The following is an 18702-nucleotide window of genomic DNA, read 5'->3' as shown; positions in this document are numbered from 1 at the left end:
TCATTTGTGAGAGAGCACTTCCACTGCTCAAGATCAGCCACCTTCCTCCTGGTAAACAGCACCAACCTGCCAGCTGCCGCTGCTCCACAGGAGGTTATCCTTAGGGATGTATAGTAGAACATATTGGAGAGGGAAAGTGCTGTTTTCCCTCCTTAATTTCATCACAATTATAAATCATTCTCAAGGGTATTATCATTGTTATTGTTTTGAGCATGCAATGGTGTTAAAAGACAATAATTTGGCACTAAAGAGCTTAATGTGTGCCAGCAAAGCAAGGTACACATTAGATACAAGTTTAACGTCAGCATGTTATATTCTTGTCCAAAAGCGAAACTTCCTTTGTCCTCTCCAACTGCAGCGGACAGGTTGTGCATTCTGAGACTCCTTCATGCAAATCACTACTGCACCAAGCTGTAACTTGAATAACCTCTCCCATCACTGAAGGGCTTTTGTTGACATTATGCTTTTTGTTTATTGCCACACTCTTGACAAACTAATAGTGTGCGTCAAATCTCAGGACACCATGCCAGAAGCTGTGCATGTGGCAACAATTGTCACATTACTTTAAACATTGCTTAAAGCATGGAACTTATGTGAACTATTTAGTCCACTGCTTAACTTCTCAAACCTGTTTGCGTGCTTATGTTCATGTTTTCATTTCATACATGACTGACTCATTGTCCGGCGGAGTTTATGGTGGGGCTTTTTTAAAACAGAATAAGTGGAAATTAAGGCTATACATACAGTATACAGTGGTTAAGTGCTGTTTATACAGTATAAGGATAAAATAAGGTGTTACCAAACAGTAATTCTGCTTAACTGCTAAACATGAAGGCTGTAGGACCTGACAGCTCTTCGTTTGAGGAACTGTTTACCTGCATGTTACTGAATACATTATGTGTGAAATTATTCAGCCAACACAAAGGCATCATTCCAGTCAAATTAATATACTGTAAGCAATACCTCAATCTGCTGAAGATCCCAGGGGATCCATTAAACAAGGTGCGTTATGAAAATCCACTGAACTACAGATCCAGCTTATCTGAACACAGTCAACCTTAAATTAAGCCTTGTATGAACATGTATAATGGCACAGCTGGAGGACTGAAAGAAACGAGTTCTCACTATACCCTTAAAAGCATTTTGATATCCTCACATACTAACGATAACATCAAATCTGTTTCTTGAACAGCAATGACCACACTAAAAACATCACAGAGGCAAGATCCCACTGAGCACGCTAAGTAGGTAAATCTGCCGACGAGACAAAATAAGACACGAGACACTGAGGCATGGGCGGAGGAAAAGGGAGATGAAAGAAGGAGGGGAGGGACGGCAATCATTAGCTCAAAAAACCCTGCAGTGAGGCTGTGTGCAGCAGAACCACAAGCCTGTAGATGCAAAGAAAGAGGTGACCCGTGGAGCACATGAGGGCGGGATAAAAGAGAGAAATAGCAGGAGGACAAAAGGGAGAAAGGAGAAATATGTCTCATAAAAACAGCTCACTTTTTGTCTTAGTAAATGCTCCCTTGTAGGACATCAAACTGAAATGAAGCAATGAAGACTGAACTGAGGGTTGAAGAGTAAATTAACCTCTCTACCCCCCATCAGTACTTCTCAGACTTTCACTTTTCTGTTGGCTGATTGGCCAACAGAAAAGTGTCACGGCTGTCAGACTGCATCTGATTTCAGCTCAGCACCTGTCCCGAGAGCTGGTGACACCCACATTATTTCCAATTTCCATCACAAAGCAACTTTTGTGTTGGAGTGCGCGACCAAGAATCATTCACAAGTAACAACATTGTTGGACTGAAAGAGACTAAATATACACATGCTCTGTGCCCCTACATAGCTGATATTTGAATAAGAATTGCATGCAAATCTCTAAATTTTCCGCCTGCTGTTGTGCAACAACGTCAACAAAAGTGCTGCTCTGCTGTTTTTCACTGTGAGTGTGGTAGTACGAGCATATGCCTGTTTCCTCATTAGTCTGCAGAGGCACAGGGCCTTGAAGTACAAAGCGAGACAATGGCTGTATTCTCTTATACAACAGAGAGCCCTCTGGCCCACAGACATACTGGACCAGAGCGATGAAGACCAAGTAGAGAGGCCAGGACAAAAAGAAAAGTCTGACTTTGGATAGCAGCACTGTAACATCTGTCTACTACAACTTTTTAAAGGTATACAGGTCAGTAACACAGCAGCAAAAACAGAGCAATCAAGTCTTAGTAAATGGTAAACAATCAGAATAAATTTCAGTTTCAAAATTGCAACGCTGCTAACTTCTTTGTAGAACAATCTTTCCAAACAACAGATATAGATACATCACAACTGATGTAAAATCAAATATGTGTGCCCTCCATTACCAGCAGTCTGCAAAGCTGTGATTGAGCATGCTATGGTCCCAAAACAAAACATTAGGGCTGAACAAAAAATGCTCTGCACCAAATTGCGTCTCATTTTAAAACATAACCCATTATCAACCAAGGCTGCTACACTTAATGCTGAGCCTGATATAACATTGCAATTTAAACTGTGCTCACAAATTTTTGAGGTCAGCGTTTGAAGACAGCTCTTATCTGATTAACTCTCTGGCTTGAGGTGGTGCATCACTCCTGTGCATCATAGCTGCAGGTTACAAACACCCTTTGTTATCAGTAATTGATCAAAGCGACACTGTTTTTTCCCATTTAAATGAGTTAAGCTTTCTATGGCTCTCCCTTTCGCAATCCCCACCAAGAGTTGCACTGCACCATGTTAGCTCATTTATAAGGCCACTCAAGTATATAAATATCACCAACAAGCTGTGCAATCTGTTTGCATTACTATAGCTGCAGGCTATCTCCTGTTAACGTGAACCTTGGCCTGATAGGGGAGGTGGATCATCAACACTACTCTGCTCATGTCCACTTCTCTTATTAGCAGCCAAGTCACCATAGGAATATATTGCTCTGGAAGGATGTTTAATATTCATGCTTCCAGGTGGAGCATAACCTCAGGCCCCTCTGAGTTTCTTTCTGTCACACAATACATCCCAGACAACACAATGCAGGGCTCAGCAGACTGCCACCAACACACTGACAGACTGCTTGCCTGCTCTACATCCAGCCCACACACACACACACACACACACACACACACAAGGAGACACTGGGGAATATGAGAGGGCCATTTGGTGAGACAAACCCAAACAAGCTCTGCAACCACATTTAGTGGCTCTACATACTAGTAGAGCAGTACTACTAGTAGAGCTAGTACTAGTACTACTAGTAGAGCAGGGTCGTCCTTCAATCAGAGGATCGGCGGTTCGATCGCTGGCTCCACTAGTCCATGTAGATGTGTCCTTGGGAAAGACACTTAACCCCAAATTGTTCCCGCAAGCTGTGCCTGCGGTGTATGAATGGGTATGAATGGTTTAGTTAGGGTCCTGATGGGTAGGTGGCACCTCGCATGGTAGCCCCTGCCATCAGTGTATGAATGTGTGTGAATGGGGGAATGATGACATGTAGCGTTAAAGCGCTTTGAGTTGTCGGAAAACTAGAAAAGCAGTCCATTTACCATTTAGCATCTTGATTTGATGCAGTGCAACAAATTGAGAAAAGTGTTTATGTGTGTGAGCTTTTAATGAGTGCATAGCCAAAGCCATCTCATCTTCAACTAAGCTCTTTCATCAATCCCAGTAAGCTAATGCAGGTCAGGCAATGTTTGATTTCCCAGTAATACCGCACTGGAGTATCAGAACTGTGTGTGAGATAGCAATGACACACAAGGCTGAAGATCAAGGACCACATGCGAAGGCAGCAAACAAGCATTAGTCCTTTCCAACCTTGACATGATGCACCAGCCCTTTTATTATGAACGCGACATGACTGATAAAGTATAACTGGCAAGTGGCTGCTCCCACATGTCAAATCCCCATGAGAGAGATTGGAGAGGGCTGCAAGGGGCTGTCCTGTCCTGCTCTGCTCTGTAGATGCTACAGTGATGTAATCCTTAATCACAAAGCAGCCATGCGCCACACGTTCAGCCAATCGTGATGCTGGTGCGCAGTGATGCTGGTAAACACAAGTGACGTTCTCCGGAGGTTACTCCTCATGAAACATTCAGACCTAGCACACATTTTAATCATTCATATGAAGCATAGCAACAGTGTGTCAGCCTCAGTGAGCTCTGAACACACACACCTGCACACAGACACACACAGAAGTATGCAGACTTCCAACCCTGGATGACATTTGCCTAGCATACCTGGCACAGGACACCTCTGAAGGTCCTGACAGTGTAAAGTCAGCAAAGACCTGTAGTCACCAGGGATCTCTGAAGTGTCACATTGTACACTGCAGCTAAAACTGTTATAACTAAAACAGCTTTGCTCTGAGCTCGCCGCATTCACGATGAAGAGCTTGAGTAAAGATTATTTTGTCTCATTTCGATACATGAACAAAACACAAACAATTCACTGAAAACAAAAACAGTGAAAATCAATACACATAGAGCTGGGTAGTGAACCATAACAGTTTTTTCGTAGCGACTGAAATGTACCTGTAGCTCCAAGTGTCGACAACTGTCCACATGTATCAAAATCTGTCATGAGAATGGTCAGATTTGCAATTTTTTTTTGTTATTATTTGATCACATATACTGATTTAAGTCATCATTTTGCCAACTTTTTAAAGCAAAGTTATTGTTAATGTAAGGTAAAAAGTATAATTTTGGTATGTTTTATAGCAGACGTTTTTCCTGTGCCATAGCAGGAAAAGCACAGGTGTCACAAATTTAAGGATGGCTCTGTTCTATTGAAGTGTCCCAGTACGATATGACAGTGAGCATGCATTTTCAATACCAGTACCCTGAAGCAGCAAAATGGAATTCAGCCATTATTAATTATATTATTCACTCCTGTGCTTTTCAATACTGTGACATGTGAAATCGGGTATTGCAGCTGCACTAGTATCAAAAATGCTTAAATGATTTCCAGCCCAGAATGCAATTGCCAATTTTCCAACACATCTAGCTGTTTATATGAACTTTAACGGCAGATTATGACGAGAATGACATCACAGGAGGTAAAAGACTGAATGTGTGTCAGGGGATCAGTAGGACAGTCCCAAGCAGATTGTCCTGATTGGTGTGAGTCACATCACCACCACTGCCCTTAAATGGCATTCAGGAAATAAATTAACTTCCTGTGAGCACTAACGGCCGAGTCTTTGTCAGGGCTTTTGGAAGGGGGATCCTGACCAGTGAGTGATCTCACATTTTGTTAGGGTAACTGTGGAGTCACCGTAGCAACAGCTGAGACCCTGGCCCCATGTTTCAAAGTAAAGCATCCTCAATACACACACACACACACACAGGCTCCCATCCCCCGGCAGTCTCCTCACCAAGATGTCAGCAGACCTAAGGAGAACTTGTTCAGCCCTGGTCACTAGTGAAAGGGTGGAAAGTCTTACACCAACTCTCAATCATCTTGGTGCAGACTTCACAACGTCACGCTTTTTTTACTTTTGGGTGGATTAGTGACCTGAAAGTTGGTGGTTGTGGATTCCTCAAACTAAACAGTTATTAGAAAACAAAGGGAAATCACAGGTTTCACATGGTGTAGGCTATTATTAACTCTGCAGCTGAAAAAGAGTGGGTCAGTTCACTGTGCTGAAAGACATTCAATAAATCTGTAATTAATTATAAGCACAACGATAAAACACTGGAGGTTCTTGTAATGCGTAAGAGATAGTGAAGGAGAAAATAAGTATCTACATCTTACATTATCACGCTTTTATTTATAAGCACTTGAGGAAATAATAATTCAGCAAATGGAAAACGCAAATTGTCAGAAACAACAGGCCTTGGGTGGAGGGGAGCTTAAACGCAACCTATTCTTTTTATATTAAAAAGAAGTACTCAAATGGCTTTTTTGAGTAAAATTTGTTCAGGTATGGACAAAAACTGTTTCCCTGTCAGTTGATACAGTCTTTCCTCGCTCTCTTTCTTCCTTCTCTCCCCACACAAATCTCACAATACCTGTTCAACTGTTTTACTGTGACAACAGGCACGCAGACACCTTAAGAATGGAGATGCAGAAGAAATATTAGCACTAACTGTGAGACAGAACTTTTAAGGCTAACTGGGAACAAAAAAAAAATGCATTTAGATATCATCAATATTTCATCTGACAGAACTAAATTTGAATAGTGTTCGAGTTATCCTTCAGGTCAGACCCGTAAACAAATAAGAGCGTATGCTGTATTTATAGTGGGTGAATCCATTTGGTTCTTGTCTTTGATTAATATGGTATTTTCTTTACATGTGATTTACCTGTTATTCAGACGTGACACAAATAAGAGATACTGCTGTAGTCGGACTCTCTGCTGCTACACTGCATTAAAATCATAGCAGAAGGGGCCTGAGGGCAACAGAGGAATTCAGGCACTTCCATCAAACTGGGACTAGATGAGAGCTAAATCTACAGGTCTGTGTAATGATGAGTGCTCACTTTTTCCTCCTCCAAACATAGTGGAAAGGTCCATAATTCATTAAAGCAAAACTTGATGCATTACAGCTTGAAAGATGGACACATTTTCTGCCCTTCTTTTGAAAGCGCTCAATGCTCAGCTGCGGTGCACGCATATTTTGTGTTTCTGCTGAGGACATTTCTGCTGAAGATGGCTTTATAAATGTAGACACCATGGGAATGTCCCTGTCATTGAGGAAGTTGATACCTGATTCAATGTCAGAGAACAGAAGGAGGCTAACATAAGTCAGGGACACATCTGAATTTGGAGCCATCAAACAGTTCAGTGAAACGATCAGAGTGTAATGGAAACAGGTCTAGTGGGAATAAATTCCCGGGAACAGGATAGGAAGGTGAAAAAGAGAAAGATGAAGAGACAGAAACACACAGAGAGGAGATTACGAGAGACTGAGAATATATGACCTAGTTATGCCTCTTATTTTGCATTCCTTAGTCTAGGTATCCTGGGTAGTTTTGTGTTTTAGCAGGCCAGAAGCTTGGATGGGAAGGAAGAGCAAAGTTTGAACTAAATGAGGACTACACTGTAGCAGTGTGGTTAGTCAGGTGGGTTAACCTGCTCCCTCCCACAGCCAGGTTAGACAGAAAGATAGTCAGGATGCCAGACTGTCACAGCAGAGTCGGAGCATTCTCGTCTTTCACTCCCCATCTTCCAGCCTGCTGACGTCAGCCACCTAGACCACACGACTCTGCTGCAAACAGCACACCTGCTGGCTTCACAGTCCATCTGGCCCAGCTCCATCTCTGGCTCGGCTCTCCAAGCAGAAATGCAGGTCTGTTTACAACCTGGGAACACAGTCACCATCCTACAATATGGCAGTATCTATTTCACGCTTGCTCCTGGGGGAAAAGAAGGAGAGATTGCAGTATAGCCTGCTGCTGATAACAGATATCAAAGTGGCAAGAATCATGCATGTCTTATTAATGTTTAATTTGCTTTTCATTGCAGGTTAAATGTGTCCTTGCTATGTTGTGGAGCGGATTTAATGTGTCTACATGTTGCTGACTAGTCAGAGAATTCTCTAAGGATTTTCTTACACCTCTTAACTACAAATGCACAGCATCCACAAAGGGAACAATTTTGTGTTGTAATTGATGTGACAGGCCCTCTCACCTATTTTTTTTTATGAAATCAGCATGAACATAAAACTGCACAATCATCAAAGCAGTGCTTGTAGTAGTGAGACCAAAGGCACATCTCAATATCAGGACCTAGTTGTTTCCATCTTTACAAGTAATATATGTCAGCTGACAATATCAATTGTTTGCGTTCCACTGTGTCCACACAGTGTGGTAAATTACCGTTTTTTATAAAAGAAAATGTCATAGATGCACATATGAATCCTGTGGTCACTAAATGACAACATCCAGTCCTGCATCAACACCACATGCTTCAGTTACGCTTCTACCAGTGTTTATCTGGAAGGGCCACATAATGTAACTTAGTAGGTTCTCCAGAGCAGCAACGGGATCCCTTATGTGCATTATTGATGTCAGCGGTTCAAGGGAAACTGCACGAGCAACACTAAATGATGGTAATTAATATCAACAAGCAGTAATCCAACAAGGAAAAAGACAAACTGACACATGAGAAAAATTAATCCTGCCAAAACGCCCTTTCAGTCATGAATTTCAGAGCACAGAGCGCTTTTGACACCTCATCAACCTGAGCTGGAGGGAACTGCCATGTCTGTCCTACAAAGGTCCCTGAAAGCCTGCCACTACATTCACTCATGAACTCTGGAAATGGTGGATCATGTGAAGGAAGTACATCAGCCTTGTGTTATTTGAAATTACAAAAATAACTCTATATAATTCTATTCAGGGTCTATATTGTCTCTTGGTAGACAACCAGCAGCGGGACATGCAGGCGCTTGCCATCCCTCTGCTCAGACACTCGCTTTTCCGTCTGCCAGGTCGGACACAATCGCATCGCTATTCAGAGAGTGGTCGACAGGTGACTAACCTGAATGGTGCACGTATATTCCGTATCATCCAGCAGTCTGACGGTGCAGCTGTATTCCCGCTCAAGATTCCTGATGCTGCCACTCATGAATCGGCTCAACATCTTCTCAGAGAGTCGCTGCTCTGCGTCTAGGACCAGAACAATAAACTCAACACCAGCGTGCCAGTGAATGTCACATTGACCACAATCCCCGGTCTCCTAAGCTACCAGCAGCCACGGATTCAGCCGCCGAGGCGTGCACCATTGTTGTCCCGTTAAGTTTCCGTGCAGTGGGCCCGTGCTGAGAGCAGAATCCAAGGATGCCCGCATCCAGATCCAGAAGGCAGCTCAGCCCCGTTGTGTCTGTGGCAGAGCCGAGGATTATCTCTCACCATTCACCGCCACCACTTCAGCGAGCGGGCGGGTCCCAGTGAAAACTGACGTCAAAGTGAGCCAACGGGAGTGTGTGGTGTTTTCCCTGCGCTTTAATATCCAACATTGTTTTTCTCACCCCGCAATTTGTCCTGACACAGAGCAGTTACCTACAGCTCAAGTACATTGAAAAACTGTCTTCTGTTTGTGAAATATCAAGTGAATGTAGGGTTTATTTATACTGCAAAACGGGTGTTTTGGGTAGTGCCTTACCCAATTTTAACATAATGCTGGAATGATGAAATGCTTCCATCCAGAATACCCAGGCAACTTTTGGCTGAGAGATATTCGTGAATAAGCTTGGATACAATTTATCAAATATCCCCTTCGTTAATTTGTGAGGAGCTCCAAACAATATCTGAATAGAAAATAATAGAAAATCCTAAAGGGTTGATTAACTGACTTTCAACCAAAACCATGCCAGACTGACCTAAAATCATTGGCCATGGTTTGTTTAAATATAAATAGTTTGGTCAAACGTAGGTAAGGCATCCTGGAAGGGGGCAAGGCATTATTTATCGTACCTCTTCCTAAATCATATTGGGTTAATATTGAATCTATTCTACTGTCACCTGCAGGCCAGTCATCGTAAGTGCGTGTTAAAGCGCTAAATTTCCACTCACTTAGTTAAGTTGCTCATAGCAAAATTGACCAAATCATTATCACAGTGCCACCTTGCTTTTTTTTACATGACAATCCAGTGTCTTTATTACAGCATACCAGAGATATGCTTATGTGTCAGCGTTAGGAATATTGTAACATTTGAAAAACTCTGAGAAACATAGCCCATACCCAGTGTATACACTCTGTGCCGTGACCCGGATTCGAACCGGGGTTGCTGCGGCCACAACGCAGAGTACTAACCACTATACGATCACGGCGAGCTACCGGGAACTGGTGTTGCAGGCAGACATTTTTGTTATTTATCTCATCTGGTTATTGGACAAAACTGTTAATACATTAAGTTAATACATGAAGTCATGCAATTTAACATTAGTTGGTCAAAAGAAGCAGGCACGCACTTCTTACCTCTTTCCCTCAGGTTTTAAACAAACCAGAATTCACCATCATACAATATTAATTTTGTTGATGGTTAGTTTACCTGTAGTCTATTCAATCATACAAGTTTGTAATCCATTTAAACATTTCATTTGACTAAGCTAGCAACAGAATGACATGTTTCAAAAGACTGAGAATCAAATAGTAATGAAAGTAGTGGTATTTATTAGATAAATTATTAACAGTAATAGTCTTTATTTGTTAAATTAGGCTAGCCAGCTCGCCACTGATGGAAAAGTATTTTACAATGTACGATGACAATCAGTGGCTTTGAAAAGTAGTTAAGTGTTCATGTTTCTTCAGTGTTAAGATAAGAATTGATGGCTGCCAAGGCAAACCAAACACAAACCCCAGTCATTCACTCATTCATTCATCATTACCATCAACCACAGATGATTTAGATTCAGCAACCGAGTCCTAATCACATTAGCATAACACATAACCACATTATGTTTTTAGTTTTAAAACTAGTATTTACAAAAGGACCAGAAAGGTCTAATGGCGAAGAGTAAAGTCTTGCAGTTCATTTTCATCGTTCTCTTCAGGTTCGTTGCTCCTTGTAACTGCAACTTTAGCAGCACACTCTGCCTTTCTGGTGAAAGGGCGACACGGACCAGCCGGAGTCTGATGCAGCCGTGGTTTGCTGCTTGGAATGTTGCCCATACTTTGAGCAGAAGCACCTTCTTGTTTCTTGGCAGTTGTCCCATGATTCCTCGCGTACAGTTTACAGGAGGCCACCAGAGGCCTTCCTATGTCCACCTGTTGGCTTTCTGTCTGGCGCAGCTTACTGTCCATGTGAGTATAGTGTAGATCCACCTTGATGACCAGCGTTTTCTAACAAATGCAATTGATAAAACAATATTACACATTTATTTTACAGTCTTTCTTGGAAAGACTTGCTCTGTTTTGATTGAAATATATATATATATTAAAAAAAAAATTCAAAGGTACAGAATTGGGACACATATCATCAACTGCGTACCGTAAGCTTTTGAAGAGCACAAAGTCGTAGAGTACAGTCCGGGTTTTCAGATTTACTAAATAGTAGGGTGTCCATCTCCTCTGACCTGCCAGGGCTGGAGAATGTGTCTTCCATTGGCTAAGGATTTAAAGCACAACATACGTTGTCAGCATTATAACAATTATATTACATATAATTACAGAATATATATATTACAACTACATAACATTCATAAGTTCACTGTCAATAAACATGTCCTGTATTTACACTGGCTAGCACTCACTGCTAGAAATACACTTATAACACTGATGCATTCATAAATCAGCCACTAGATGTCAGTATGGGCCAGGATTCTGCATGGATGTGTTGCACTAAGAGAAGTACAGCAGATTACTATAACTACATCCTGCTTTGTATGTGGCTGCAGCATGCTGGAAGTCCATATATGGGCAGAACTTCCTCAGACATGTAAAACACGTCATCATTGACAAATTTCTGGTGACTCGTGGAAACAGGGTGAGCGACATGGAACTCATGATGTTGACATAACTTGCAGTTTTTAAACTCAATGTTGAGGTTAGTAACTCTTAAAAAGACTAACTCGGACTTAAGTGATGTGTCAACAAAAAAAAAAGGCAGTAATGTTGAAATGTCTGTATACTGTAAATTCACTTTTTACCTCTAGTGTGTTTCTGTGTGTGTCTATTAAAACAAAAGTGCCTTGGCTAAAGAATGTCACTGTATAGATCTTGTGTGGCTCCTATATGGATGAGAATAAAACTTGAAAGGATAGTTTTAAGTAAAAATTCAATATTTACAGGTATGCTACTCAGGGTGATGGTGCAGTCCTGGGTTCGGAGGCCTTTAGTCTTTACAGTGGCAAAAGCCACCAAGACATTAGAGAACAAAGCTGAGAAGCTGACTTCCACTTCTACACCGCAAGCAAATGTCAGCCTCTTCTTCGGTGGTATCTCTGAAAGGATATAAAGTGTTTTTTTTATTTATTTTTTCATGATGACTACATATAACATGCTCCACAACTGTTTTACTATGACTGCACTTTTGTATTATTATGGTAATAAAATACTGAGATAGAGCAGCTGATTTAGCCAAACCCTGGATTAAGCACATTAGGGACTTTCGGCCTTTCTGTTCATTTAAGCCGCAGGCTTTTTATCTGTCTGAGGGAGACTGAGGAGATTCTCAGATTAGCTGACTGTTCTATTATAAAAGGGTTTAGGTCAATTTGAGGAAGTTATGGTGTCAAAATTCAACTTCCTTCCATTAAACAGGAAAGTACTCTGTAAAACGAACCAGTTCCTTGTTTGATTTACAAAAACAGTGAAAATATCTCAATAAACCACAATGTCTGCACTTGGTTTGTCACATGCTGTAGTGTAGGAGGTGTGGGTAAGAGTAAAGAGAACGATCTATCACACGATCAAGGTGACATCAGATCACGAAATGGAACTGGGTTTTACTTAATGGAAAATAAACTGGAATGTGGATGTTTTACATATCCTTTCTGCAATGCGATTTGACCTAGAATATAAAAAACATAAGGAAAAACGCATAACACAGACAAAACTAATTTTCCTTAACTCACCATTTGCTTGTCTCCAGCAGGCCTCTCGCTGGTGAAGCTCCCTTGTGTGGCCGGTGGTCCGAACTGGGTCTGCAAGGGATCGAGGTTCCTTCAGGGTGTGTTTGATCTCCACCTGCTGCTTGCCTTTGACGAGATAGTCTCTGCTTAGATCTGGTGTGGAGAGAGGAGGAAAATACAGGTAAATATGATGCTTGTAATAGCTGAAGACAAAACTCAACTTTACATACAAATTGAATTAATTCCAGGGTGTTTTTTCCCTTTTGTACTCAGTCCGCTTTGACCAACATTGCGAAAATCAACACTTCATCAACTAAAACCTCCATAAAATTGTTAGCAACGACAACAGCCTGTCCACCCATACTCTTTGGCTCATGGGGCTGCCTGAGTTTTGCAATAGCACGGAGAAAAAGTGCATCAGATTCACATGGCTGGCTTTGAGGAACTCAGGGAAATGTGAAACGATAGTAAATATTCACAGTAATTGACTGGCTAAATGAGTTTTGGAAAACCCCTATTCACCAGAGTAAATGCATGAAAATGTAACAGGGTGGAATGGCTGGCCAGTAGTGAAACCATAGTAAAATGATTTGATTTGATTTATTCTTGGCTTTTGAGCAGATTTGGCATCAGGAATATTTGGGGCGAGCTGTCTTCGCTATAATGGATGAGCAACCAGCATCTCATCATCATCAGCTCTTTTTCCATCTCTAAATAAGTCCTGGACAAGATGAGCAGATATCAAAAACAGAGGCGTGGGATTTTCTAAGTTACTGCCCATAATGTGGCTCAAGGATTTCAAATAAGAAGTAAAAAGGGATGAAAACCTGTTTTAAGAACGTCACAATCCTGGTTCATTTGTTCATCTAAATATATCCACAGACACACAGTTTTGTGTTAGCAGGCCGTCCTGTGAACTCATCAGAGCAGTGGCAGGAGTGCCCAAACGGCAGAGCAGCTGTCTTGCACTCTGCAGCTCTCAGGTTTCCTGCTGTTCTCTTGCCAACAGTGTGAATTTCCAGAGAATGAGGTCACATGCTAATGGTACATCGAAAAATTATTCAACCAGAGACCCATCAAACAGACAAACACACTCTCAAGAAGGGACAACTTCATAACTCTGTCACAGCTATACTTACAAGTCCTGAGTAAACAACAATAAAATGAGTTGCCAACAATTATAAAACGTGTCTGTGGTTCACTCCAGTGCATCAAAGAACAACCTGTTCCCTTCAGATCTGTTTACCCCAAATCTACCATAACTGTCAACCTACTGAGTGGATGAAAGTAAAAAGGATTTTAGTGACAAACAAGCTTATCTTCTTCTTCAAAGCATGGTTGATCAACTATACCTATCCTTGTTACAGCACCACTTTAGAATAATTTTAAGGCTGATATATTTTGGATTTATCACCATGTTCTCAAAAACACAGTCGTTTTTTAATCAACTTACCCTCAGACACCTTCTCTAAGACATGTGTGACTTTCTCGGCCTGTAGGATGTGCTTGTTCAAGTATTTAGTGAAGATTCCAGTACTTTTGCCCCCATCCTGGACCTCGTACGCCTCAGCATCTTCACATCTGCATTAGTTAACAAAGGAAATGTTATTGAAAAAAAAAAAAACAGATTGCAAACATAACTTTCCATTCCACAGCATGTTGACTGAAAAAATAAGTATTGGTTTCTGTATTTGTAATTAGATATTTATAAAAGAGCTAATAAAAAGTACATACGTGGCATAACCGTAAACAGTGTTCCCACTGGGTCCCAATGGCGTGATGCTTGAAGCTATGCAATCCTGGTTGTACCTTCAGAAGAAAAAATACAGTAAGCAATCAAAATAAATCCAGATAACTAGCACTATTAGTGAAAATATAAATGAATAACTGTGCTTACCATTTTCTACAGGTATCCAGAAGAATTACACTCAGTGCAGTCCGTCTTTGCTGCATATTGAGCATGACCCTCTGCACACAGACACAGTTTTCAGGTCGGTACGGTTGGGGAGCATCGACAGCCACCAAGTAATTCCTCCCAACACGCTCATATCCATGACCCGCATAGTAAAAAAGGCCTGTCAAGAGTGTTAAAATGCATCTAGTTACCACTTACAATCATCACATTTTGCATTGAACATATGCAATCCTTGTAATGTTTGGAGCAGCTTAGAGGAAGGTCACACTGATTCCTATACAGAATTAATTTTACATCTTCGTTTCATTATTAGCAAGAGAAAGTGGAGAACAATAACAGAGAGTATCATTCTGATACAGCATGTCAGTTTTCTTATCATTGCTTCTATATAATCATCAATATCATTTCATATTACAGCTCTATCATTAGCGTATCTGTCTGCTGTTTAATAACAGTAGTGGCCTTGTTCCCCTGAACAATATGACTTGTTCTTGAAGCTGTATGCTCTCGTTATTAATAGCTGAATGTCTTCATACACTTCAATGCCACTTATCTTTGTTGTTTGAAACTGTATAACTGATTATCACATGTCGAAAAAAACTTACATTTAGTTGATTGTTTGCCTAATTGTGAATGACCCTCTTCAAATACTATATAAGTCGCTCTCAAAGTGTTACGGGCACACAGGAAGTGCCATAAATAACATATGAAGTCATAAAATGCCTATGCTTTTTTTACCCCTTGTCTGCCCACTCAACCATGCATACGTGTGAAGCTACAGGTGCAGTGAACCACGCAGGGATTCATGACCCAGGATGCGTGGACAGCAACAGATAAGAGCAACACAAATTGAGGGAAGAAGTTAAATTGTTATATTTTGAATCCCACAAAAATCTTGAAATAACTATGTCAGCTTTTCTCCAAGAACAAAATTTGAAGCCATGAATCAACTGACGAATGTATCTAATTTCGAAAACAAATGATGTATCGCAAATTCTACTCACCATAAACTCCTCTGTCAAGGAGCTGAATGAACTTGTCAATAGCTGCCAGCATCTCCTCCCTGGTGAGATCCAGCAGGGAAACCACTCTGAAGCCAAGCTGCTGCAGGAGGTTGGCCAACTCATGTACATCCATAATGGGGGCCATTAAGGGAGGGTGATTGGAGTAATTCAAGTTGCCAATAAGTAGGGCAACTTTATCAGTGGCTAGAACAAAGATCAAAGTAGAATTCTAATTATATCAGCAAAGGGAAATTCTCATACATACCGTGATCGCGTTCTACTGTAGCACACTAAAAATAGCAAGGGTTGACACTGAGTTTCTTTCCATAAAACCGTACCTGTGGGTGCTGCAGGGGGAAGCTGATCTGTTTGCACTAGAGGATATAAAAATAAATAGGTGCACACAATTAGTTTTATAAACAAAAATCAGATTTTATGTACTATGATTTTGTCCAGAGAACACATATCAGGCAGTACAATTAACAATTTCATTCAAATGTTTTCAATTTTTTTGTGATCTGCACTGTACATGCCACAACGTTAGTTACAAACCGGAGAAACACTGCAAGAACTAGTTTCACTTTACATCACTTTCCTGTTGTGTGTCTTAAGGCTCGGATCAAGTACTATTTGGAGTCTAACTTCCTTATTAGTCTTTAGAAATGGGAAAGTACCTGCTGCATAATGGAAATAACTTCTAAGTGCTAAATCAGTTTAATGAAAGGCGTGGTAAAAAAAACATATTTTCTTAACAGCGTTTTCATCGGAAATGGAGGAAGTATGGTCTGAGGAAAAAAACAATGATACAACTGGGAAAAGACAGAGTTTAACCAAGTTGATAAAAGTAGTTCCAGTTATGACTTACCGATGTCAACATCGACTGGTTCAGTCCACGTCTCCTGTAGCACGTTAGATATGGAGCACAGGTATGATCCTTTATGTTCGGCTGTTGTACGGTCGACCTGCAGGCACCACAGTTGATTATATTCCTACCATTGTTTGTGTTTGTCTTTCTGGCTATTGCCCCACATGTAAGATTACTCATAACTCAAAACATAAATATTAAACAGAGGCAGCATGATTCAGAGCCATTGAATTGACACAGTAAATATTGCACAGTGTAAACAATCACTGTAAAAACCCCTTCCTCACCTGCAGCATGCCGCTAGTCTTGTCCAGCAGCGGCTGTCCATTTCTGTACCACTGATAGTGGGGAGTGGGGATGCCAAAGGCAGCGCAGCGGAGAGTGAGTTTCGTACCTTGTCGGACTGTCTGGGGTTTAGGGTTGACAGCAATGTGTGGCTCACCCAGCCAGTTTTCAGACAACCCTGATGATAGATAGAGATTTAAACTCACAGCAATGTACTAGCAATGTGCATGGAACTGATTGATTGCCAGCTGACAGGCAGAGGCTATCTAGCAATATCCAATACAACAAAAAGGAAACAAAAGCACCACCCTACTACAATATAAATCAACATAAGAATGCATACCTGATTTATCAATGTCCAACACCTTCACTTTCACCCAGTCGCTGAACAAGCAGTTACAAAAGTGGTCATTCACTCGACACACATAGAGCTGAGTTTTTTTAGCTTTGATGGTCAAGTCTGCTTCAGTGCCTCCAGACACCTTGAAAACAAAACAAAATAATATTTTAACCAAGTACAGAAAGGTTCATGGAGAAAAGATTAGTATTTATGCGAGACTGTGTCAACGTTTTTCTCGATATTACTCATTTCAATTTGTCATTTTTAGTAGCTAATTGGTCCTATATTTAAACTGGTGGTTTCACAGAGCTCAAGACAGCTGTGCACCAGAATAAACATGCACAAGCATAGACAAACAGGGAAATTCACAGCAACACATAATGGCCACACACAGTAGACGTTATAGCCACATGTAACAGTTATAAGTGTCATTCGAAATGCTCGAGTATGTTTTGAAACCTTCAAAAGAAATGATATATTTGAATTTAAAAGTTATTTGTCACTCAAACACATATGCACAAGTGAAATCAACAAACCTCCTTTTCATCCTTTTCATCAGTGAACCACTGGTAGTTGAGGATACCTGTGCCCTCAGCACGGACACTCAGAGTCACCTTGTGGTTCACAGGTACACACACAGAAACAGGATGGCGCACTATGACAATTTCTGAAAGAAATCAAGTGAGAATCTCAGTCATCTGAAATCATACTATGGTGTCTTTATTTTTGAAAAGTCCCTGCACGTGGTGTGGTGAAGAGACATACCGCTGATCATCATTGGACAGGGTTTGTTGCGGGATCCAGTCAGCAGTGCATCTTCTTATTATTATTATTATAGCACAACAGACTCTAGAAAATGGAGTCAAAGTGTTCAATTAGTATTTTTCAATAACTCCCTTTAGTAGGCTGCTGGCCCAAAACCGATGAAACACCACGTAATGAATGTCTAGCCTCTGGCACTAGCTTTTCGTTTCTCGTGAAGTTTAACTGTAACGTTCAGGTTATACCGCAGTGACAATAATGTAGTTTCGGTTAGAAATGCTACTAATTTAGACATAAATATGATCGGAGTTCAACATTCTTTAAACACTCATGTGTTAATGCATACCTGCCGTCAGCCTCGGACCAGTTGAGCAGCTGTCGGACCTCAGCCAGTAAATGTTTTCCTCTTAAGCTTCTCAACTTCATTTATATCTACAAAACTCTCCCTTTCCCGGAACGAGGCAGTGTATGTACACACACATTACCGGTAGGCCTATAATATGGGAGCATCTCATAAAATATAACCTTTGGCACACTGGAAAAATACAGAGATTTTATTTTATTTTAAAATGGTACAGCTTTAATTCAATAATTGTCCAAACAGACGGACCCTGCACTGGATAAGTCCATGCAAATCATGTAAGGGAGATGCAAGTGGAGCCACCTTTACAAACATTACGGTAACAATCGTTCTGGCCCTTTTTCATGTACTGTACAATTTACAGGCTGAGGTTTAGGGAGATAAGACTGGACATACTCACTGTGTTTTCAATAGTATAGATTTAGCCTGATTTGTGTTACATTTCCTACAAAGATGTGAAATAAAATATTGTCACCATGATAAATTAGTCTATTCTTGGCTTATGTACACAAAAACAGCATTTCACTCCCACAAATTGCCCAATATCGTAGTTCATGTGACCTTTACACGGGAAATTCACTTGCATAATGTGTGTCAATCATGGTTAAGTGTCTTACTATAACAACACAACATTTGTGTAC

The 18702-nt window shown here is 40.9% G+C and overlaps 2 protein-coding genes and 1 non-coding gene across 5 annotated transcripts in view; all 3 read right to left on the bottom strand.

Annotated features, from left to right (window-relative positions):
* Nucleotides 1-8855, bottom strand: part of LOC137880861 (novel FERM domain containing protein) — a 55110-nt gene extending 46255 nt beyond the window's left edge. For all 3 annotated transcript variants that reach the window (XM_068722400.1, XM_068722402.1, XM_068722401.1), the window contains exon 1: nucleotides 8496-8855. In XM_068722400.1, coding sequence (XP_068578501.1) covers nucleotides 8496-8597 — 102 coding nt within the window. In that variant the 5' untranslated portion in view covers nucleotides 8598-8855. The remainder of the gene's footprint in view (nucleotides 1-8495) is intronic.
* An 860-nt stretch (nucleotides 8856-9715) lies between these two features.
* Nucleotides 9716-9787, bottom strand: trnah-gug (transfer RNA histidin (anticodon GUG)). The gene has a single exon. It is a non-coding gene; the product is annotated as a tRNA-His (tRNA).
* Nucleotides 9788-10113: 326 nt separating this feature from the next.
* On the bottom strand, nucleotides 10114-18119 carry malt3 (MALT paracaspase 3). The gene is made up of 15 exons (XM_068723619.1): nucleotides 18047-18119; nucleotides 17704-17787; nucleotides 17475-17605; nucleotides 16942-17080; nucleotides 16601-16776; nucleotides 16314-16410; nucleotides 15787-15822; nucleotides 15449-15652; nucleotides 14427-14604; nucleotides 14264-14338; nucleotides 13983-14110; nucleotides 12533-12682; nucleotides 11745-11899; nucleotides 10948-11064; nucleotides 10114-10799 (listed from the first exon to the last, which is right to left on the bottom strand). Exons 2-15 carry the CDS (start codon nucleotides 17714-17716, stop codon nucleotides 10461-10463), a joined length of 1938 nt encoding a protein of 645 aa, XP_068579720.1. The 5' UTR covers nucleotides 17717-17787; nucleotides 18047-18119; the 3' UTR covers nucleotides 10114-10460.
* Between the last annotated feature and the right edge of the window lie 583 nt (nucleotides 18120-18702).

This window comes from Cebidichthys violaceus, unplaced genomic scaffold (assembly GCF_023349555.1).
Source record: "Cebidichthys violaceus isolate CVI_PGR_0920_01 unplaced genomic scaffold, fCebVio1.0.p SCAF_3, whole genome shotgun sequence".
NCBI lineage: Eukaryota > Metazoa > Chordata > Actinopteri > Perciformes > Stichaeidae > Cebidichthys > Cebidichthys violaceus.
The sequence above is the reverse complement of the archived record's forward strand: the minus strand, read 5'-3'. Positions and strand labels throughout refer to the sequence as shown.

Coding starts and splice junctions, on each gene's coding strand:
- malt3 (XM_068723619.1), bottom strand. Junction 15,653..15,786: donor TCCCCCTGCAGCACCCACAG/GTACGGTTTTAT, acceptor TCTTTGTTCTAG/CCACTGATAAAGTTGCCCTA. Junction 14,111..14,263: donor ACTGTTTACGGTTATGCCAC/GTATGTACTTTT, acceptor TAACTAATGCAG/ATGTGAAGATGCTGAGGCGT.